Source organism: Hemicordylus capensis, chromosome 6, assembly GCF_027244095.1.
Source record: "Hemicordylus capensis ecotype Gifberg chromosome 6, rHemCap1.1.pri, whole genome shotgun sequence".
NCBI classification, from domain to species: Eukaryota; Metazoa; Chordata; class Lepidosauria; order Squamata; family Cordylidae; genus Hemicordylus; species Hemicordylus capensis.
In genome coordinates, this window is record NC_069662.1 from 105,180,481 (window position 1) to 105,203,117 (window position 22,637).

A 22,637-nucleotide genomic window follows, 5' to 3' on the forward strand; every position below is an offset into this window, starting at 1 on the left:
TGGGATCCTTTACCCTATGGTACTGTACCCCAAACTACCATCCGCCTGCAAAATGCTGTGATGCTATGCACACAATCCACTGAGCTCCAAACAGTAGCTCATCCTAGGCCAGGTGTGGAGACTGCAGCCTAACAGATAACCTCAGGCCAGGATTAAAACTTCTGAGCGACACCTTCCTGGGGTGCAGTATCAAAGCCATCCCAGAGGCACAGGTTTTTGGCACAGAACATGCTGTTCTTCAGGAGGATTCAGAACAATTCACCACCCCCACCCTCAAAACTATGAGGATAATTCCCTAAGAAGTTATGAGGCTCTTTGCCCACGTAAGGGGAAGCAAATAAAACAACTTTGCACCCTCTGGAGCTTCCGCTGCTGCATCTCTGGAGTGGTATTTACAAGTGCCGTCTCCAGGCAGGGCAACTTTCGAGGGGAAAAGAACAGCGAGGGGAGGCCCTAGAGAAGCACGCGCGCCCCACGGAGGAGGGCATCAAAGGCGAGGCTTACCTGTACCCCGAACCAGCGGGTGAGCGATGCTGTTCAGGAGCGTCCACACCAAAACGTGCTTGGGGATCGAGCTCATTGTAAATCCGGTCGCTGCAGCTCAGAGGCGACAGCAGCTCATGGAGGGGAGCCAAAGCTCCTCTGCGGTGGCGAAGGGAGGCGGGCAGGATTCAAGGGAGGGGGCGGCAAAGTGACTGTGGTGTGGGGACAGAGGGAGAGGCCCCGGCGGAGGCAGCCAGAGCAGCTGCAGCTCGACTGCGAGTCCTGGGAGTGCGTGTGACTCACTCCCCTTCGCTTCAGCCCTGCCTGCAGGGGAAACAGGAAATCTTAAAAGTTCGCAAACAGCTGGGCAGGACTTGCTTAACTCTTACAGTAGTTCCTTCTCTGGGCCGCTGCTGCTGCCGTCGCCGCCGCCCTCCTCCTCCTTCTCCTCCTCTTCCCGGGCTTCGACATGAAACCTCCTCTCACCCGGCTCCGTGTCAATCACGGGCCTTAAGCCAACCTCCCTCGCCTAGGCTCGCGTCCTTCTTCGCCCACTGCGAAACACGGGGAGCGCTCGCTGGACATTCAATTTGCCACACAGCTCGGTTTCTCTGAGGGCATCTTTTTCACTCTCCCGGCAGCTCACACACACACACAGACATTCGTTATAGTGTGGTGTGGTGTTGTTTTTAACATCCTTGTTTTTTGCATTTCCCGCATTTGTAATGGTAACTGGAGGGTCGTTTGTCACTACAGGAGGCAGCCTAACATAATGATATGCGGTGGACTGCTGCAGAGGAAGCCAGCCATCTAGGGTTGCCAGCCATCTAGGTTGCCAGCCCCCCAGGGTTGGCCTAGGAGTCTCCCGGACTCGAAATCGGTCTCTACGTGACTACTGAAAACAGTCTGAAGGTGTTAGGAGCTTGATGTTGTGCAAAAAATATTGGGGGGTGGGGATCTCCCGCAATAGTTTCAGTCAGAGTTCACAACCCCACATACAGCTATCTCATAGTGGCCGATCAGGGATGATGGGAATTGTAGTCCAAAAACAGCTGGAGGCCAAAGAACCTATGCATGTTTATCCGTATTTACCCAAATCGAAGGTGACTCTGAATTTAAGACAATCCCTTAAAAATAGAGATTAAATACACGTTATACCTGTATTTACCCCAAAGAAAGTTGACTTGAATTCAAGATGAACCTGCTCACATATTTAACATTAAATAATGAGGGGAGGGCCTCATCTTGAATTCTGCTAAATACAGGTAAGAATGTGCATAGGTTTGCACCCATGGACTGGCAAGCTCCCTCCTCCTCCATCACACGTCCTCAAGCTGAGCATCTGGTTGGCCACTGTAAGAAACAGAATGCTGAGCCAGGTGGACCTTTGGCCTCATCTAGCAGTTTACTTTTTCTTTTCTAAATAACATGATGGAGCAACCTTACTGAAGGAAAGCAGGTATCCCAAGTGCCTAGATGGCAGACCACCTAGAAACCCTGCATAGGCCACCTTGAATTTCATGGAAGCAAGGGAGAATATTGTATTAATAAATAAATGCACAATATACCTTGTGATGACGGAGCCTATACATATCTACAAGCCTGGATGCACCTTTGTGACCACACTATCTATTCACTCTTTTGGGTTTGCTCACACCTACTGTATATACTGTTAGGTTTTTCTGTGCTTGTTTATTGTATACTTGAAGGTTGTCAGTGAAATGTCTCAACTAAAAGGCATTGCATTCTAAGTAGACAGGGAAATTCTATTCATGATGTTAAATGGCTCATTCACACACATGTAATTTTATATTATGGTCATCAGGTGATTAATGTGTGTGTACCAGCTCCAGGTGGGAGACAGATCGTGAGTATGTATGGAAAGTTATATGTATATTATCACCAGTATGTTTTATATTTTATGTGGTGTTCTTAAGCTCTGGAAACTCATTCCTGTGTCCCACCAAGTGGGCCAGGGGTGTAGTGGCTATTGGACAAGGGGGACGATTGTCCCGCAGCCCAGATAGTCAGAGGGCCCCCACAAGGCTCTCCCTGGATAGGGATGCAGAACTCCCACCAAAGGCCAGCCCCTTGGGAACAAAGGCAGCAAGTGGGGATGCCCGAGGAGAAGAACAAGCAGTAGGGAAATGGTGGGAGCTCTGCCCATGCCTGGCTCCTCCTCCTCTGCAGCAAAAGCCTCAAAGTTTGCACTGAGCTGCTTTGGCAGGGACAAGGCAAGTGGATAGTTAAAGGGAGTGAGAGGCGAGTCCTAGAGCAGCCTGGAAGGCTGTGTAATAGAAGAGTCCCGTTCCCCTATCCCCCCACCGGAAAAGAGACTTGGTTTTCCCCTCTTGCCTGGATCAGCATCGCCGGGAGATGCAAAGGGCTGCAGCAAGGGATCAATGCAAAAGGGGTGGGTAGGGATGTGCATGAAACCAGGCGTGGGTGGCTCAGTGGTGTGGCGGGGGTGTGTGTCTCACTTTAAGGGCAGGGGAGAGTGCACTTATCCTTCCCTCTGCATTTCTCCTACCGGAGCCCGGTATTTAACAGGTCCTACAGGGCGGCAGCATACGATGCACGTGCGCCAGCTACTTCTGGCCACTTCCAGCTGAAGAACAAACATGGTGGCAAGGAAGTATGCTGCCGACCTGTAAAATACCGGTGGGGGAAGTGGAGGGAGGGGGAAGTGCACTCTCCCCTGCCCTTAAAGTGAGACCCCCCCCATTGTCTGAATCTGTTCAGAGGCCCGTAAAATGGCCTCCAAACAGGTTCATGCACATCCCTAACAGTGTGGCTAGGAACTGCCCAGGAAGAGAACTCTGGAGTGGTGATGGTGGGATAGTGGAATAGCAGTTAATTGCCACGCCCCTTGCATCTGACATCAGGAACAGGGGTGTGGCTTGGGGTGCACCATGCTTTGTGCATACCTTGGAAAAATGGGGAGGGCTGCACTTTGTCCCCCAGCCACGTGTAAGCAAACTACGCAACTGTAGATGGCAGTAAAGTGCACAATCTGCAAAGCTTTGGTGCAACTTCTAAGAGAGAGCTTACTCCCTGTATAGACACTCCTGCTGGCTTCTGCACACCTTCCTAGTGCGATCTGTATACCCGCTGTATATCTGCTGAGCAGGGACCTCGCCCAGTTTTCATAGTGCCACCATCCAGGCAGATTTGCATTCTGAGAATAACCCATCCTTTCCCCAGTCACTAGAAAAGTAGTAATAAAAAAGGGGGATTCTTCTCAGAATGCCAGAGCTGATCAGCAGCTGGAGCTGTGAACATTCTGTGGGGTCCCTGCTTAGCATGTGTACAGATGCTAGGAAAAAAACATGGAAGCCTGAAGGTGCATCTATGAAGTAAGTTAGATTGCACTTGGAACTTGCACCAAAACTTTCAAATCGCACACTTTATTGCCATCTGGAGACATACACATGCACCCCAGGTCTACATTCTGTCTGAACTGGCTCTACAAGCATTTTCCTTCCTCAGTCCCCTGCTGACTGAGCAAAGAGGCACGTTTTAAAAGCAGGGGGAGAGCAACTGGCCCTATCCATCCCCAGCACAGCATCTCTCCAATTGAGCCATGTTAAAGGACCATTAGTGTATGAGCAAAACATGCAAAAGAACTCAAATGTACATGGTTTCTATATATATGTTATTGCTGGGTTTAAGACAGGCCAGGACTATCTATATGGTGAAATTCTGCGGGATCACAGGTCTGGCAGCTGGCCTAGACTACAAAATTCTAGCCAGATGGCAACCACAACAGAAAAGGATTTATACCCATTGGGGGGAAATACCAAGGAAAATAAAGTAAACTCCTGCTGAGAACCCACTGTAAGGGAGTGATTCACTGGCCATTTATAGTGGTATAATCTGTACTTTCAATGACACACTGTCCTAGAATTGCAGCTTCATCTCAGCTTGATTCCTCCCAGCTATATACAACTTAGTTGTAAATTATTGTTTGTCCTATATTTCTCTTAAATTTACTCAGTTCCCAATTTTACTGCGCCTACTTACTTGTGATTCAACATACAATAGGCCCTACAAAATGTAGTTCATAGCCTTTCCATTTTCTTATTGATATAAATATATAAGTGAAACAGGTAGACTTTGTATATGATAAATATTGGTACTCATGATCAAATTATACTACAATACAGAGCCATTAATTTTGACACATCACTTTCTTTGCCTTAAGCATAATCACTTCCACTAGTTCAGACTTGTTCCTAGGAATTCATTCATCCCTGTAAAAAATGTTCAGCCTCAAGCAAGGGCATTTACAAAAGGTTAAATGCTGGAAAATTTTTAGAAAAAGTCTAAATTCAAATTGTCAGTAGCACACACTGTATTAATCTGGTTTCCTAGATATAATTAAACTAGAACATCTATTAAGTGAAATCATCCTTCACATAGAGGCAATCAGTGTTTTATCATCATCATTATATTATTATTAAAATATTTATATATGTTTCCCCCCAAGAAATGTTCTCTATTTTATTTATTTAAAATATTTATATTCTGCCCTCCCAGTTCAATACTGCTCAGGCCAGGTCACAACAAGAAATACTTTGGTAAAAACAGATAAAACTCTAGATAGCATACAATAAATTGATTTTTAAAAAACAATTAAAAATTTTTAAATCTATCAGACTGTACTAAATACATTACAAAGTCTGTCTAAAAAGTGATTTATCTACCAAAAGATAATACTACTACCGGTACTAGTTTGCAAAGTGGTTTACACAGAATAATAAGTAATACATAAATAAAATGGCAATAGCAAATGCTTCCCTGTCCTAAAAGGGCTAACAATCTAAAACAAAACAAAATTACAGGTGACACCGGCGGCAGCCACTGAAGAGACACTCTGTTGGGCTGAATAGGAATAGTTATTTTACTGCTAAATATAAAAGAACCAGTTTAAATGGTGCCTCTTTATCCAGTTACAGTTTTAGAAGAAAACTGTTTCTGAAGTCCAGTTTATTCTTCATAAACCACTGTATTATAAAAACACTTGTGTGTTGTGGGGGTGTGATGGTTACAATAAAATGAGGAGGGGAACTCTTGAATTCCTGCATAGGCGATCTGCACACCTGAATGGGAAAACAGCTGAACAGTTCATGTTTAATTAAAAAACAAAATAAAATCCCTTAAAATTTTAAAATTCTTAAAAATTAAGAATTCACCTGCAATCTGAAATAGTACAAACTAGGAAGGACTGAATTCACGTGTAATTTCTCCATGTTCAAATCTGCCCTTGGCATCTTTTGAAATCGCTTGTTCAGAACTTAGGGCATCAATGGAAAATTCATCATGAGATAAAAGAAGCAGCTCAATTAATTTGAAAATTACTTAGTTAATAAAAGGGGGTTAGATCTCCTCTTCAATTGAAAAGCATAGGGGTTATATAAACTTCACATTAATTGTTTACTGTTGTTTGTTGTTGTTTCTCCTCTTCCTCCTCCCCCTTTATCGTGAAAAATTGATGGCAGGAATGATAACTGTTCTACTTTGTACTCTTCATATATGCCAGGTAAAGATGCATAATGTATAAAGTCGGTAGAATTATAAAAAGATGGATGGTACTCAAAATCTCTTGAATATTTATGAGACTCTAGGGATAATTTGTATGCATACATTTTTCTCTTATTCTCAGATTCATTCATTGAGTTATTGAAAAATAATGTGGTTCAACATAGAGATATTTTTTTAAAAATAGAATTTGGTGAGTCTAAGAGCCTAGTCCCATATTAATCTGGCAACCTTACTGGGATACATATTTAGAAAATGATTGTTCCACATATGGAAAACTGAGGCTTATGTACAAAAATAATGAAATGGGCTTTCATGTAATTTGAAAATCAGTTCATTAGGCCTTCTTTTTTCCTCTCTGGTTTCTGAGCCCTTGTAATATTATGCACTGAAACCTGGCCTATAGGAAGAGTAAGAGCAACCCTGATCATCAAAAAGGCAAATATAAATTTTAAAAACATGAAATAATGAACATGTATCTATCACATTTTCAAATGTATCTGGGCTGCAACTGACACACAAGCAGCAAGATGGGGTTGGGAGAGCTCTTGGTCTCCTAGCCCCGTTTTGAGGGGAGGCCACTGTGGTTCACACATGCATGCAAAATTGGGCTGGGCTCCCTTCGCCCAGTTTTGCATGTGCACGTGAATAACCTCTTATGGTGGCTATAGAATAATGTACAAAGCAATAATGTACGGGCAAGGTAGTCTTGTGTCAATCAGTTGTATCAAGCAGCCAGAGCTGTGTCAAAGAACTGAGACACACAGTTTTATATATTTACTTTTTAAGTTAAGATGAAACAGCATTTATGTTTTAATACAAAAACATGCACAACTGCTACAGTATCACTCAGTAACCTATTCTAGGGCCTTGGCCAAATTGCCTCCTTCTTAGTTCGTATTTCAGACCACAGCTCCCAGCAAGCAGTGCTTCAGCTCTGTTCTGTACAGGCACTATAACAATTTAAGAACCCAACAGGTAGGTATTGCAGAGGCATAGAAGCAATCAAACATTCAGAGACAGTTCTAGATCTGATTCACAGCATCATCAATCCAGTTTACTCAAATTCCCAAATCACCTCTATCCCCCTAGAAACCTCTTACATATATAGCCAGCTGAATCCCAGCTGTGACTATTCTGTAAAGTAAATCCTCTCCTGGACAATTTTCAACTGAGAGATGTGTATGGAACAACCTGGTGTCGCACTAGGGCCCACAATAAGAGAGAAAGTCATACTAAATTCATGGAGGTTTGAATAACAGTGGATATTGTAGGGAAGAACAGCAGTTCAATCCCCAAATAGCAGACCCAAACCAGTTTGGTGAGAAAGCAGCAAAGCAAGAGGTCTTGAGACAGTTCTTTAGTATTGAAGAACTACAAGGATTTATTTAGAAGTTACAAAAGGATAGGAAAGCTGTGCTTAAAGCTGAAAGGGGAGAGAGACACAACAAACAGCCATCTCTGGAGATACAAAATGGAGACTAAAACTGGAAGAACAAAGAGGGGCGGAGTCCAGCACTTTTATCCATAACCCTAAACATTCCTAGTGGTCACTATGAGACATTGCAGCTGAGAACTGATGCTGCCAGGTTCCTAGCTCCAACAGATCTAATATTACTCTTTCTACTGAATCCCAGGTCACTCAAGTTCCATGTCTCAAGAAGATCTGCTTTCAAGTCAGTATTCAACGTGGACATAAACCCTCTTCAAACGTTATAGAGCACAGCGATGCTCATGGTTACAGCTTGTAAAGCAGGGAAGAAATCCCAGTCTGGAGCAGTCACCCCCTCCAGCTAGCCACTCATGGTTATGGCCCCGTTTATCTGAAGGGGGAAGCACTGAAATTGTGATGGCTGGCGCTTCCATGAGCAGCAATCTGGATCAACCAAAGTTGGTGCTCACAGAAGTACTGGCCATCACAGTTATGGCACTTCCCCCTTCAGACAAATGAGGTTGTAATTGTGAGCTGGAGGGGGTCAGTGACAGCTCTGGAGTGGGACCTCCTCGCTTTATGATCTGTAACCGTGAATGCCACTGTGCTCTGTAACATCTGAAGAGGGCTATAGGCAGGCTGTTCTACATCTGATTCACAGCATCAAGAAGGAAGGTCCTCTTCAGACCTTCCAAAAAGGGATACCGTAATTATGTACAGTGTCCTGAGAGTGCACAATCAAGCTCTGACCCAGTGTTGATGCACTGAGAAGCCTCGCACTCTCCATGCTTATGTCTTAAGAGGCAAATGTTCTCAGCACGATGGAGCTTGTTTCTGTGATAGGGGTGTGCACAGAGTGGTTGCCAAATTCAGGCCGAATTCAGACCAAAACATGGGTACACACATTGATTTGGTCACTGGCTGGGCCAGCTGGTTCAACGAACCAGTGCAAAGTGGTTTGAATTGGTTCACGATTGAACTGCTCAAACCAGCCTAGTTCACAGCGGACCAGTTCGCTCTCTAACTGGTTCTGCACATTCCTATTCTATGATCAGTAGGAATTCTGGGCACACCCTCAGTTTGCTGTACACAGCTACAGCATCCCTTTTCCTGGAGGTCCAAAAAGAGCTGAGAAAGTTTATAAAACAGCTTTTAAAAATGGACCATTGGAGCATAACAAACTTGCTGATAAAGATACAGCTACAACTCCCAACTTTAGATGGCTACACACTATATCTAGCAAGTATTATCTATCTATCTATCTATCTATCTATCTATCTATCTAGCAATCAGTCAAATTTCTTTACCACCCAAAACTTACGTCTCTGGGCGGTACACAATAAAAACACAATTAAAACAAAATTTAAATAGTAAAACAATTTAAAACTTAAATCAGCAAAGGACATCAGCAAAGGGCCTCCCATTGCAACAAACCTAATAATCAACTCCCAAATTGAAAGCGTTTCACATTATAAATACTTGAGGACATGGTTAAATGAACACGATGACAGAACACAATAAATAAACACCAGGATTGGAATGGTAAGAGCGGCTTTTGTAAAAATGAAATATCTGCTCTGTGATAGGGATTTCAGTATAGAACTGACAGTTCATATGGTGAGGTGTTACTGTACATTTATTCAGTCTTGCTTTACGGAATGGAAGCTTGGACACATAAAAAACAGAATATGAACAAACAATCTTTCAAGCTCTGGATATATCGATGTATGTTAAGAATATAATGGGTAGATAGAATTACCAATGAGGAAATTTTGAGAAGAATGGCAAAAGAGAAAGAGCTAATTAACATAATTAAGAGAAAAAAACTTGAATGTCTTGGCCATGTTATTAGAGGGGGGAAATACTCCTTAATGCAGTTAATCAAGCAGGAAAAGATTAAAGGAAGAAGTAGTGTCAGAAGATGAAAAACATCCTGGCTGAAGAACTTGCAGGAATGGTTTGGATGCACATCCTTACAACTTTTTAAAGCCACGGCATCCCAAGTCAGAATAGCCTTAATGATAGCTAACCTCCAGTAGGAGATAGCACCTGAAGAAGAAGAAAACAAAACAGTTTTAAAAATATTAAAACAGTAAAACTAATTAAAAGCCTGGGTGAACAGATGTGTCTTGATTGACTTTTTAAAAGTTGTCAGAGATGGGGAAGCTCTTATTACAACAGGGAGTGCATTCCAAAGCCAGCACGTACCCATAAGAACATAATGTAGCCATAATGAACATAAGAACATTATGTACCCAGAAAGTACATAAGAACATAAGAACAGTCCTGCTGGATCAGGCACAAGGCCCATCTAGTCCAACATCCTTTTCCCCACTGTGGCCCACCAGATGCCTCTGCGAAACGCACAGGCAAGAGACAAGGGCAGGAAGTGTTGTAAAATTGAATGGCTAACTCTAACGTTTTGAAGCTGGTTAGAGTTAGCTTCATTGGATTTACACTACTTCCTCCTGTGCTGAAGCTTTGAGGCGAGAGAGAGGACGGAGAGGAAGCAACCCCCTGCCACTGGATCCACACACAGGGCTTTTCACTGAGAGAGAAGAGGAAGAGGGGGACAGGTGACATAATGGCTTTCCCTGCTCTCCTTCCCCCGATCCCTTGGTTAATTTGCACAAGAGCAGGCTCTTGCCAAAAAAAAAAAAAAGGCAATTGCAATGGACATACACACACCTCTAAAAGCAAGCCACACTTCTACAGCTGCAATCCTATGCACTCTTACTTGGGAGCAAGCCCACTGAACTATATTGTTTACTTCTGAGTAAACCCAGCAAGCCTGCAAACTGTTTTCAAAACTTTTTAAAAATCTACTATTTTCTCGTGCACATAGAATACTTTAAACCCGAAATGAATAGGCACACCAAGCCTATTCATAGAGAAGCAATTTTAAGTTGCCATCTGGAAAGCACCCTGCTGTTTCTCCCCGGCAACTGGTATTTAGAGGCATCTTGCCTCTGAGACTGGAGGTGGCCTATAAAAGTGACTAGTAGCCACTGATAGATATGTCCTCCATGAATTTGTCTAAGCCCCTTTTAAAGCCATCCAAGCTAGTGGTCATCACCACATCTCATAGCAGAGAATTCCATAAAATAATTAAGTGGTACTTCCTTTTGTACTTCCTAAATTTCCTGGCCATAATTTTAATGGGATGATCCCTGGTTCTAAGGTTGTGAGAGAGGGAGAAAAATTTATCTCTATCCATTCTGTCTGCTCTATGCATAATTTTATAAACTTATATCATGTTAGTAACAGAGGGAAATGGACTGTTCTATTACAGCCCCCCTCAGTGGTACATTCCACATACCACAATGGAGTTGTACAATTGCTCTTTTTTGTTGCTGCTATTCTTGAAAACACTGCCGCAAATTGTACCTTGAGCAAACCAGACAAAGGGAACCATTAAAAATGTTCTAATGTGATGCATGGGAGTGTTTCTTTGTAGTTCCCTACCCATTAATGGAAGCTCTAACAGTGATGGATTTGAAAGGGTATATCCTTCATACTAACATAAACAGTCTTTGGACTTTAATTAGAAGTCTGCCAGCATCTCCGGACTATTGTTTCATCTTGCCCTGCACTCACTGGTGAATGGAGCAGAGAGTGGTGATGCTATCCTGACTCATATAACTGGCTAGGGACACAAATATATACTTATGAGTCAATGGTTGTTTATCACATCACATCAACCAGGGACACGATTTCAGATTATGGAATGGGAGAGATGTTAGTCAGTAAGAGGCTTAGATTCAGGAATGACCAAAGATTTGCTTTTAAGTTATATAAATGTTAAATTGTCCCCAATGGGATTTATTTAAGAGCATCTTTTAAATTCCTAATGAAATTACAGCAATATTATCAACTAGTGGGCCCAGGCACAGAGCATCTGTGCCTCTAGTGCGGCCGGGCCCACCGCCTTACTTCCACGGCCAGGCCCGAGAGTGCCGCCTCCGGGCCCGAGAGTGCCGCCGTCGCGGCCGGGCCCGAGGGTGCCCCCGCCGCCGCCGGGCCGGAGAGTGCTGCTGCCGCCGCTGGGCCCGTCGCCGCGGCCGGGCCCAGGAGTGCCGCCGGGCCCGGCCAGGCCCGCCGCCTCGCCTCCGCGGCCGGGCCCGGCCAGGCCCACCGCCTCGACTCCGCGGCCGGGCCCGGCCAGGCCCGCCGCCTTGACTCCACGGCCGGGCCTGCCTGGCTCCCCGGCCATGGCCGCCGCCGTTCTCCTGGGTGCGCCAGGACCAATCAGGCGCCCGCGCCGGGACGCATTTCTCCTGGGCACACCCAGGAGAAATATATATATAGATAGCACCCCCCACCATTTGCTTTCAAGTAAAGAGATTTGTAACTAATAATGCATACCTAACAACAAGTCTTACAAATCACTTATAATAAGTACCCTGGTCACAAGTCATTTAGAGATTTCAAACTATTAAAACCAGCACTTTGAATTGTGCTTGAAAATGTACTGTACCAGAAGCCAGTGGCTGTCTTAAAAGCCACACTGATTCATATGCTGAGAAACATGTTCCAACCACCTGGTTCCAATTCATAAATGTTCAGCTGTATTTTGCACTAATTGTATTTTCCAAACATTTTATTATTTCTTGTTTACACAGTCAGACAAGTGTTATTGACTGGTTTGTTTTATCCAGACATCAAGTCCTTCCCAAGGACCTAGGGTGGCTGAATTTTATTATCAATATTGTTGTTATTATTATAGATATTGTTGCAAAATATAGGCTGTTCCCAGTAAAGTTGTTTTTTTGTAGTTGGCACATGGTGATTTCTGTGGCCCCTATGGTGTTGAGGTGCTCTTCAAGGTCTTTTGGAACTGCACCCAGGGCGCCAATTACCACTGGGATGATTTTGGTCTTTTTCTCCCACAGCCTTTCAATTTCAATTTGTAGATCTTTGTATTTGGTGATTTTTTCTATTTCTTTTTCTTCTATTCTGCTATCCCCTGGTATGGCTATGTCGATTATTTTCACTTGTTTTTCTTTCATCTCAGCTACAGTTATATCTGGTGTATTGTGTGGCAGATGTTTGTCTATTTGTAGTCGAAAATCCCATAATATTTTTACATCTTCATTTTCTTCAACCTTTTCAATTTTATGGTCCCAGCACTTTTTGGCTACAGGTAGCTTGTATTTTTTGCAGATGTTCCAGTGTATCATCCCTGCTACCTTGTCATGCCTTTGTTTGTAGTCAGTCTGTGCAATCTTTTTACAACAGCTGATTAGGTGGTCCACGGTTTCATCTGCTTCTTTACAAAGGTGGCACTTGCTGTTTGTGGTGGATTTTTCGACTTTTGCTCTTATTGCGTTTGTTCTTAGTGCCTGTTCTTGTGCAGCCAGTATTAAGCCCTCTGTTTCTTTCTTCAAGTTGCCATTCTTAAGTCATTGCCAGGTCTTGGTGATGTCTGATTTTCCACTTATATTGTGCAAATATTGACCATGCAGTGGCTTATTTTTCCATTTTTCTGCTCGGTTCTTGACTTGTTCTTTCTTGTAGGCCTGCTTTCTTTCATTGGTGTTGAATAGTTTCTCGTTATTGACCATTTGAAGTGCATCTTCTTCACTGTCCTTTATATATTCTTCAAGGCCTCTTTTCTCCTCCTCTACTGTTTGATGGACTTGCAGCATTTCTCTTCCACCTGCGCTGCAAGGGAGGTATAGCCTATCTACATCACTGCGGGGGTGCAGAGCATAATTGATGGTCAAGATTTTCCTGGTCTTACGATCTAGCATCTCTAGCTCTGCCTGGGTCCAGTCTATTATTCCTGCAGTGTATCTGATAAGAGGTATAGCCCAGGTGTTTATGGCTTGTATGGTGTTCCCGCCTTTGAGTTTGGACTTGCGGATTTTTCTAACTCTCCTGATGTATTCACTTCCAATTTTTCTTTTAACTTCAGTGTGTGCGATGTTATCAGCCTGGAGAATGCCCAAGTATTTGTAATGTTCTTTCTCTTCCAGGTTCTTGATGTTGCTTCCATTGGGCAGTTCTATTCCTTCTGTTTTTCTTATTTTCCCTCTGTTCATTATTATTATTATTTCTTGTTTATACAGTTAGACAGGTGTTATTGACTGGTTTGTTTTTTCCAGACATCGAGTCCTTCCCAAGGACCTGGGATGCCAGAATTTTATTGTCAGTTGTTATAGATATTGTCGCAGAATATAGGCTGTTCCCAGTAAAGCTGCTTTTTGTAATTGGCTGATGGTGATTTCTGTGGCCCCTATGGTGTTGAGGTGCTCTTCAAGGTCTTTTGGAACTGCACCCAGGGCGCCAATTACCACTGGGATGATTTTGGTCTTTTTCTGCCACAGCCTTTCAATTTCAATTTGTAGATCTTTGTATTTGGTGATTTTTTCTATTTCTTTTTCTTCTATTCTGCTATCCCCTGGTATTGCTATGTCAATTATTTTGACTTGTTTTTCTTTCATCTCAACTACAGTTATATCTGGTGTATTGTGTGGCAGATGTTTGTCTGTTTGTAGTCGGAAGTCCCATAATATTTTTACATCTTCATTTTCTTCAACTTTTTCAATTTTATGGTCCACCAATGTTTGGCTACAGGTAGCTTATATTTTTTGCAGATGTTCCAGTGTATCATCCCTGCTACCTTGTCATGCCTTTGTTTGTAGTCAGTCTGTGCAATCTTTTTACAACAGCTGATTAGGTGGTCCACGGTTTCATCTGCTTCTTTACAAAGGCGGCACTTGCTGTTTGTGGTGGATTTTTCTACTTTTGCTCTTATTGCGTTTGTTCTTAGTGCCTGTTCTTGTGCAGCCAGTATTAAACCCTCTGTTTCTTTCTTCAAGTTGCCATTCTTAAGTCATTGCCAGGTCTTGGTGATGTCTGATTTTCCACTTATATTGTGCAAATATTGACCATGCAGTGGCTTATTTTTCCATTTTTCTGCTCGGTTCTTGACTTGTTCTTTCTTGTAGGCCTGCTTTCTTTCATTGGTGTTGAATAGTTTCTCATTATTGACCATTTGGAGTGCATCTTCTTCACTGTCCTTTATATATTCTTCAAGGCCTCTTTTCTCCTCCTCTACTCTTTAATGGACTTGCCGCATTCCTCTTCCACCTGAGCTGCGAGGGAGGTTTAGCCTATCGACAATTTTCTAAAATCATTTTGTAAATCAGCAGCTGGTCTTTTGTATCTCTGGTGTTCGGGCAATTTCCTTTCTGTTCAACTGGAAGCTGTTTGTTAGTTAATAAGTGTTGCATCACTTCATCTGCTATTATTCTAGTTAATAATTTGAACATGGTTGACAGACAGGTTATCGGTTTATAATTACTTGGAACTGCACCTTTTGCTGGGTCTTTCATGATGAGATGAGTTTTCCCACTTGTTAGCCATTGTTCAATATCACCTCCTTGCAAAATGTGATTGAACTGTTTTGATAGTTGTTTATGAAGGCTTGTTAGGTGTTTAAGCCAAAAGCCACGCAGTTCATCGTCGCCTGGAGCAGTCCAATTTTTAATTTTCTTTGCTCCTTCACTTATTAATTCTGGTGTTATTATTAGATCTTGCATTTGTTGGTTCCATTTTTTGACCTCTTTCATCCAGCCCGCTTTTTTATTATAATCTATTGGATTGTCCCATAATTTCCCCCAGAATTGCACTGTTTCTTCTTTATTTGGTGTTTCTCTGTTTCTTGCAGTTTCTCCTTCTATGCCTTGGTAGAAATGTCTCTGATTCGACTAGAATTGGAGATTCTGCCTGTGTTGTGTAATTCTGGCTTCATATCTGCTAATCTTCTTTGACACTGCTGTTATTTGCTGCTTTATTATTTCCAGGACTTCTCTAATTTTCCTTGAATCTAGGTGGTATTTTTGGATCAGATACTGTATAGTGCTTTCATTCTTCAGCTTCTTGTCTTTCATATCTTTCAATTTACTAGCATCTGATCTAAGCCTGGAGATTTTATTTTCTAATCTAATCTTCCATTTAGGTGATGTACTGCTTTCTTTTTTGACAGGTCCATTGATCTTATATCCGAGCTCTTGTGTTGTTATTGTTGCTTCACTGTACATTAGTTGGTTTGTTTCTTTCAAATTATTGGTTGTTATGTCTGCAAGTGCAGCATTGACATCTTTTAATACCTGAGCAAGTTGTTTTTTGGCAACTGTTTTTAGAGTGGGAAGTCGAACCCTGGTGGTTGTTTGGTTCATGTGCTCAGTTATTTTTTGCTTTAGTTCTTGTTGCTTTTCTGTTAAATGGCATTTGGGTTTTTGAGGTGAAGGCAAAGGGGAGGTTGCCTGGTTTTGATTTTGAAACAGTTCAGCACAGTGGCATCCTCTATTTCCAACACCTCCTCCACCTGCGCCTGAGCAGCTGCTTCAGTTGGTGGTCATTCTTCTTCCATGTCTTGAGCCTGTGTTGCTCTTTGCAGTTCTTCCAGCTCAACTCCTGTGAATACTTTATTTCTTATTATGAATCTTCTCTGGTCTGCTAGTCTTTGTTCTGTTATTTCTGTATCTGGATGCTTCTCTTTCCAAATTTGGTACATTCTTCTTAAATAACCTCTTCTAGTTGGACTAGACTTGTAATAGCAGATCATTATTTCCTTGTTGGAATTTTTCGTATATTTTTTTCGGTTAAGCAACATTTCTTCCTGTAACTTTGCTGTCTTCAGCCCTGGTTGCTCAACTGAAGATCCTGAGTCCTTTTGCCCACTTGCCACCAGATGTCCAGGGACTCCAGCACCTGGCGCGGTCCTTGTTGACCTGGGCGTCGACCGATCTGGTATAGATTTATTAAAGTTACATCTCACCATATTGTTGATGGGAGAGGTACTCTTTGTCTGGCTCCTCTGGTGAGACCTGTCCAGTATGGTTGGACCTCTGGCATAGCTCTCACCTTCCTCAGAGCACGGAAGCCCCACAACCACGCCAAGGTAATGCCTCACTGGGTTTTTGTTTAATTATTATTATTATTATTATTTTATTTTATTTTATTTTATTTTATTTTATTTTATTTTATTTTATTTTATTTTATTACACACAGTCTACCAGATGTTATTGATTGGCTCTGGTACTTTAGTTATCAAGCCCTTTCTAAGGGTCTAGGATAACTAAAGAATTATTATTATTATTATTATTATTATTATTATTATTATTATTATTATTATTATTTTATTACACACAGTCTACCAGATGTTATTGATTGGCTTTGTTACTTTAGTTATCAGGCCCTTTCTAAGGGTCTAGGATAACTAAAGAAGAATTAAAGATATTGTCATAATATTTGTGCTGTCTCGAGTAGTGTGGCCTTGATGTGTTGTAATTTTATTGATCCCCAGGGTATATATATTTATTTATAACCTATGGTCAGCTTACAAGTCAACTAGAAATGGTGGAATAAAAGGAATCCTACAAGAGATTAACAGTTGCTAGAAAGTAATAAAACATCAATCACATACAGTACCAATCAAAGACTTAACTAGCTATTGCTAACAATAAAATATAAATATAAACTAAAAATTCAGGAAGAACATAAGCATGAAATAGAAAACTGACATAACCACGTAGCATTAGAACAAAACTTTGTCACCTTATATGTAATAGATGGAGACTGATCTGCCAGAAGATGAGAAACACAAAAATCTTCTGAGCATCCTGGAAAGGATGCCAGACAAGGAGATATCAGGGAGTGTCTTAACTCTTTATGAAACAGGCAACGGAGTAATACATGTTGGATGGTTCCAATCTCCCTAAAACCACAAGGGCAGATTCTGTCTTCCCTAGGTATACTCTTTATTCTCCCCGCCAGGACAGCCAACTGGAGCAGGTCATACCTTGCTCTAAAGAAAGCCCTCAGATAGTGCGGGTTCTCTAGGGTATACAGATAAGTAGTGGGACATCTGATAGCAATGCCCAGCCTCCTTCTCGAACATTCAGGGATCATGGAAAGCTCGTGTTGATTTTCAGTATCCAGGATTCTCTGCTTCAGAGCCTGGAGAGCTTGATTATGGCTCAACATAATCAGATAATCCATGGAAAATCCCAATGGAAGAATTTTAGCATGGATTGCCTGGGAGGCCCAGGGTGTTGAGATGGTGTTCAAGTCCTTTTGGTACGGCACCAAAGGCACCAACAACTATTGGCATCACTATTGTTTTCTTCTTGCAGAGCCATTCAATTTTAATCTGAAGGTCCTTGTATTTGGTTATTTTCTCCAATTGTTTTTTGTCGACTCATATATCCCCTGGGATTGCAATATCAATTATCAGAACCCAATTCTTCTTGATAACTGTCAGATCAGGTGTAATATGCGCTAAATGCCTATCTGTTTGTATTTTAAAATTCCAAAGGACTTTTGCCTCTTCATTTTCTGTGACCTCAATCAGATGATTCCACCAATTCTTGCTTGCTGGCAATTTGTAATTCTTGCAAATGTTCCAGTGGATCATTGCAGCAACTTTGTTGTGTCTTTCCTCATAATCAGTCTGCACAATTTTCTTACAACCACATACAATGTGCTCAACTGTCTCATTATTATTTGCTGCTTTTCAGCAATACAATAAAATAAAATTTCAAAGCAGTTTATATAGAATGAGGAGATGGTTCCCTGTCGCAAAGGGGCTCACAGTCTAAAAAGAAACACAAGGTAGCAACAGCTACTGGAGGGACACTGAACTGGGATTGAATAGGGCCAGTTGCTTTCCCCCTGCTAAATATAAGAGAATCACCACTTTGGAAGGTGCCTCTTTGCTCAGTTGGCAGAGATGAAACAGTTTTCAAAGGCAGATCCATATACATCACATTGCAGTAATCTAAATATATTACTGGCACATGATAATTGTGGCCAGGCTTTCTCTCTTTAGGAAGGATGTTAGGTGGCACACCAGCCGGAGCTGATAAGTGATGTTGCATGCCACCAAAATAGGGCTGTGTCTGATCTACAGGTCGAAGAGCAGTTCAAGCACCTTTGGGGTGTGGTGCGGGGTAACTTCAAGAAAGAGGAGAGCAGTTCTTTACCTGCTCTCTGCCACCCCATGCAGCTTGCTACTGGGGTGGCACTCAGCCCCTGCACAGGCGCCATGTATGTGCTGGCACCGCATGGGGGTACTTGGGCCAACTGCCTCCCCAGCAGGAAGTTGCATGGGGCGGCAAATAACAGGCAAGGAACTGCTCTCCTCTGTCTTAAAGTTCCTCCATGCCGCTCCCAAAATGTGTTCAAACTGCACTTCAAACCACAGTTCAGGCACGTCCCTACCAGGGGCGTAGCGAGACCCCTGGGGACAAAATCTTGGCAGAGAGCCTGCCCTATCACACGCGCAAAGTGTGTGTGCCCCAAGTCCGTCCCCCTCCATCTGATGTCAGATGCAAGGGGCAGGGCAGCCAACATCTCCCTGCCACTGCTCCTACTTCCTGTTGGCTGCCCCCAATGCCCCTACCCCACTGCCGCTTCTTATCTTGGCTCCCATGGCAGCAGCAGTGGGCACTGTGGCTCTTGGGCCTCTCTGGTGGGCCTGCACACCTCTCCGACCAAATTGTGCACCTGAGCAGTTCGACTATGGATGTTGCATGCCCGTGATGTCATGCAATATCCATGTCATGCAACATCCATCCGGCATGCAACATCGTCGAATGGCACAGGCCAGTTGGAGAAGCCTGACAGTCACAGTGCCCCCCCACTGCCACCACGGGGGTGGGGGATGGGGTAGCCTGCCCCACTCGGCTCACCCCTGACCCCTGGAGGCCAAGATAAGAAGCGGTGGCGGGGCGGGGCAAGGCAGGGGCAGTGGGTGGTGTGCTTGGGGGCCCCTTTGGGGGTCTCCTGACCCTCTGGGCCCAGGGACATTTGTCCCTGCTTGTCCAATGGATGCTACACCCATGACCCCTACACTAAAAACCACTTTGTAGAGTAATTTTCTTCCAGTGGGAGGTTATCATTCTCAACCATGGAGTCCATCAGGAGAAAAGCATTGCTTACAAATGATTTCAGGGACAAAGCATGCCATTTTATAAGGATTTGGTAGCAGATCTGATTCTGCTCATGGGTCTGCTGTAGTCACATCTAGTTTGACTCTCTGCAGCCTGAAGGAGGTGTTGGAAGTTAGAGGACTTTGTGCTGTCTCTTGTCTCAGACAGTGGAGGACAGACTAGTGAGTCAGAGGGCTAGAGGGTCAAGACATTGGTCACCTCTTCTCCACTGCTCTGACACTATCCTTTTGGATATGTAGATTGCTAATCTCAGGGATTAACTTCCTTCCTCTCTCTCTTTCCTTCCTGCCCTTCTACCTTGCAACATGGCAAGTCTCTCTCCCTGCACCATGTGTGCAGAGAAGATGCAGAATCCATCTGCATCCAGCTAGATAGATAGATTAGAGATCCTAACTCCTCACTTTCCTATCTAGAATGGAGTTCCTTAATAAATGCCTTATATATTGATTGGAAACTATGAATTGGCTCCAAGTTACTTTACTCTCAGCATACATGCATGCCTAACTAAATTCCGCTGTGTTGTGCCTCTGTGCACTCTGCTATAATGAAAAAGGGATTCTCTCACCACAGAGAATTTCCAACAGGAGGAACACTGTATCCAGATGTACAAAAAGTGCCTCTGTCAGTCCTCTTTTTTTTTTTAACCTTAATGTGAATATTTTATTGTCACATTACTTGGTAGAATAAAATAGTTATTAGTAATAATTAGATACATTATCATAAAGAAAAAGAACTTGGTTCTCCACAGGATTGTTGCAAGATAACACAATTCATTTCTATCAGGGAAGAACAAATCTAATTCAGCAGTCTTCACAAATCAAATTTACATCTGAATGTGCATTAAGATCTTGCCCAACCCATGGGCAAGATCTAAAGCTTTTCATTACAGTAGGAGTTCTTTACCACTAAGCTTTATTGAAAGAAAGAAAAAATAGACTGGGCTCCAAATTGCTACTTAGTTTCATGTAAAAGGCTTACATTAGCCCAATGGGATTTTTGACTTTTGTCCATTGGAATAACTGATCCCCATTCAGCTGTTCCCCATTTAGATAAAAAAGTGTTTTTGAAATGCTTCCCACTGTCTATAGTGCTTTGCCATGCAATATAGTGGGAAGGCTGGAGGGGCGGGATCTAAAGCCCATGGAACTGTGAAACTTGTTTCATAGTTCTTTGGATCTTGGCCAGTCACGGTTAGGAAAACCAGAGCTCTGCTTCTTCAGCCTGTTACATTTTCGAGGATGTGGTCAATAGTGAGCTCATGTTGTGAATGTTCCACATCAGACATGGTAGTATTGCATGGCCTTACTACTACACTCTGGGGCTAACTATAACTAGCCACTCAATCTGAAACATACATATTTAGCTGGGTCCCTGACCAATTAAAGAATTATGAATTAATAATAGATTTGAATCAGCTTTGGCTGATATGCCAGCTACATCCATTTCTGGAGATAAATGACCTTAAAACAGTGGTGCATAATCTGATAACATCTAGGCTTGACTAATGCAATGCGCTCTCTGTTGGACTGCCTTTGTACGTAGTCTGGAAACTGCAGTCGGTCCAGAATGAGGTAACCAAGTTGGTCTCTGGAGTTACCTGAAGAGACCATTACTTCTTTTCTTTTCTTTAAAAAAAAAAAAACACTACATTGACTGCCACAGCATTTAAGAGAGCACCTACTTCATCTATTAAGATCATCAGGAGATGTCTAATTGCATTTACCACTAGCTTGTTGGGTGGTGACCCAAAACCTGGCTTTTTCTCTAGGGTTGCCTCAGGGTTCTGGAGGCTCCCAAACAAAACCAGAAAAAACATGCTCCCAAACAAAACCAGAACCTCCTCTCTATGGCTCTTTTAAAGCAACAGACCTTTAGTTCCTTATCTTTTAAAGTTTTATTGGTAGCTGTTTTAAACTGTTTTAAATGATCGATTGTTTTAATGGTTGTTGATGTTTTGATCTGTAAACTGCTCAGAGATTTGTATATGGGGTGGTATATAAATGTGTGGTGGGGGGGATGAATAAAAATAATTAAATAATGGAATTTATGAGCATGTTTCAATCTCATCTACAAGACAGCTCCTGGAGCAATGCCTGGGCAAAGCCACCATTGTGCGGGGGTGTGTGTGTGTGTTTCTTTCAAAGAACCTGGGCTGTTTCAGGGGCTGCGCCTGGCGCCCCAGCCATGCACCCTGCATATGACATCAGTTTTTGAAAAGCTTCAGCCAGCGCTGGGCTCCTAGCCTGGCTGGGAACATGTTTCTCTGCCTTTGCAAGCAGGGAGAGGTGCTCCTGGCTGTGCTGCAAGTGTGGCGACGGCCGAAGTTTACTTGCAACAGGCAACGTGGCCCCGTTTGCTAACGTGGCCACACCCCCTGTGTCTGATGTCATATTCAGGGGGCATGGCTTGGGTGGAGGGGGGCTGCTGACAGGGGGCTGGATAGGGGCTGCCGGTGTCGTCGTTCCACCACTGAAAAACACAGGTGGGAGGGAAAGTGTTTGGGACAAGGAGTAGGGCCTCTTCTGTTGTTGGCAGAAGATCACAACACTGGTTGATTTAGGAAATCTGGACAATTAGTAATATCAGCCAGTTTGTCAAAAAAGAAGTTGCACATATAAATATTTGTTATCCTGGCCCAGAGAAGATGACAGTAATTCAGGTGAGGGCCATTCCTGAAAATCTGTGGTCTAAAAGTAGCAAAATTAATGAGGTAGCATTTTTAACAGTCAAGCTGTCTGAAAGTGCTACCTTTTTGGATCCCTTACCTAAACCACTCTCTTCTTTTTCTTGGGATAATAAACAACTGATTAGACACAGTGAAAGAACAAAGTGGAGGTCTGGATGGGCACCTGGCCCTAACTAATTGAGTCGGCTACTCTTGGGATTAGGCTGGATGTTTGGTATCGCACAATGGTCAGCACAAATGCTCTCTGTCAACATCTGTTGCTGGAGCACACTCTTATTTTTCTTGATAATAAATTAGAGAGTTTATGTACTGTACTGATTATCAAATATTACTATTTATGGGAACATCTCCCTTTGACCACTATCTGCCAACCCCAAATAAGCCTGGTAGCAGCTTTAGGCCAACTAGCTGTCTGCACAGAGAGATCACACAGTTCCCAATTCTCCTTCTAGTTTTCGCATACATTGCCTAGATATTGAGCCCTTTCTCACGATCCAGTGAGAGGGCTTGAGGGCAGGAGCCAGAGAAGGCA

General features: G+C 42.9%; 1 protein-coding gene across 3 annotated transcripts in view; it reads right to left on the reverse strand.

The window, feature by feature from the left end:
* TGFBR2 (transforming growth factor beta receptor 2) overlaps positions 1-22,637 on the reverse strand; it is a 122,728-nt gene that overhangs the window by 73,229 nt on the left and 26,862 nt on the right. Inside the window, exon 1 of one of the 3 annotated variants that reach the window (XM_053263168.1) lies at positions 505-931. The exons of the other annotated variants lie outside the window; for them this stretch is intronic. Coding sequence (XP_053119143.1) covers positions 505-580 — 76 coding nt within the window. The 5' untranslated portion in view covers positions 581-931. Of the gene's footprint in view, positions 1-504; positions 932-22,637 lie in introns of those variants that run through there. 3 annotated transcript variants of the gene reach the window in all.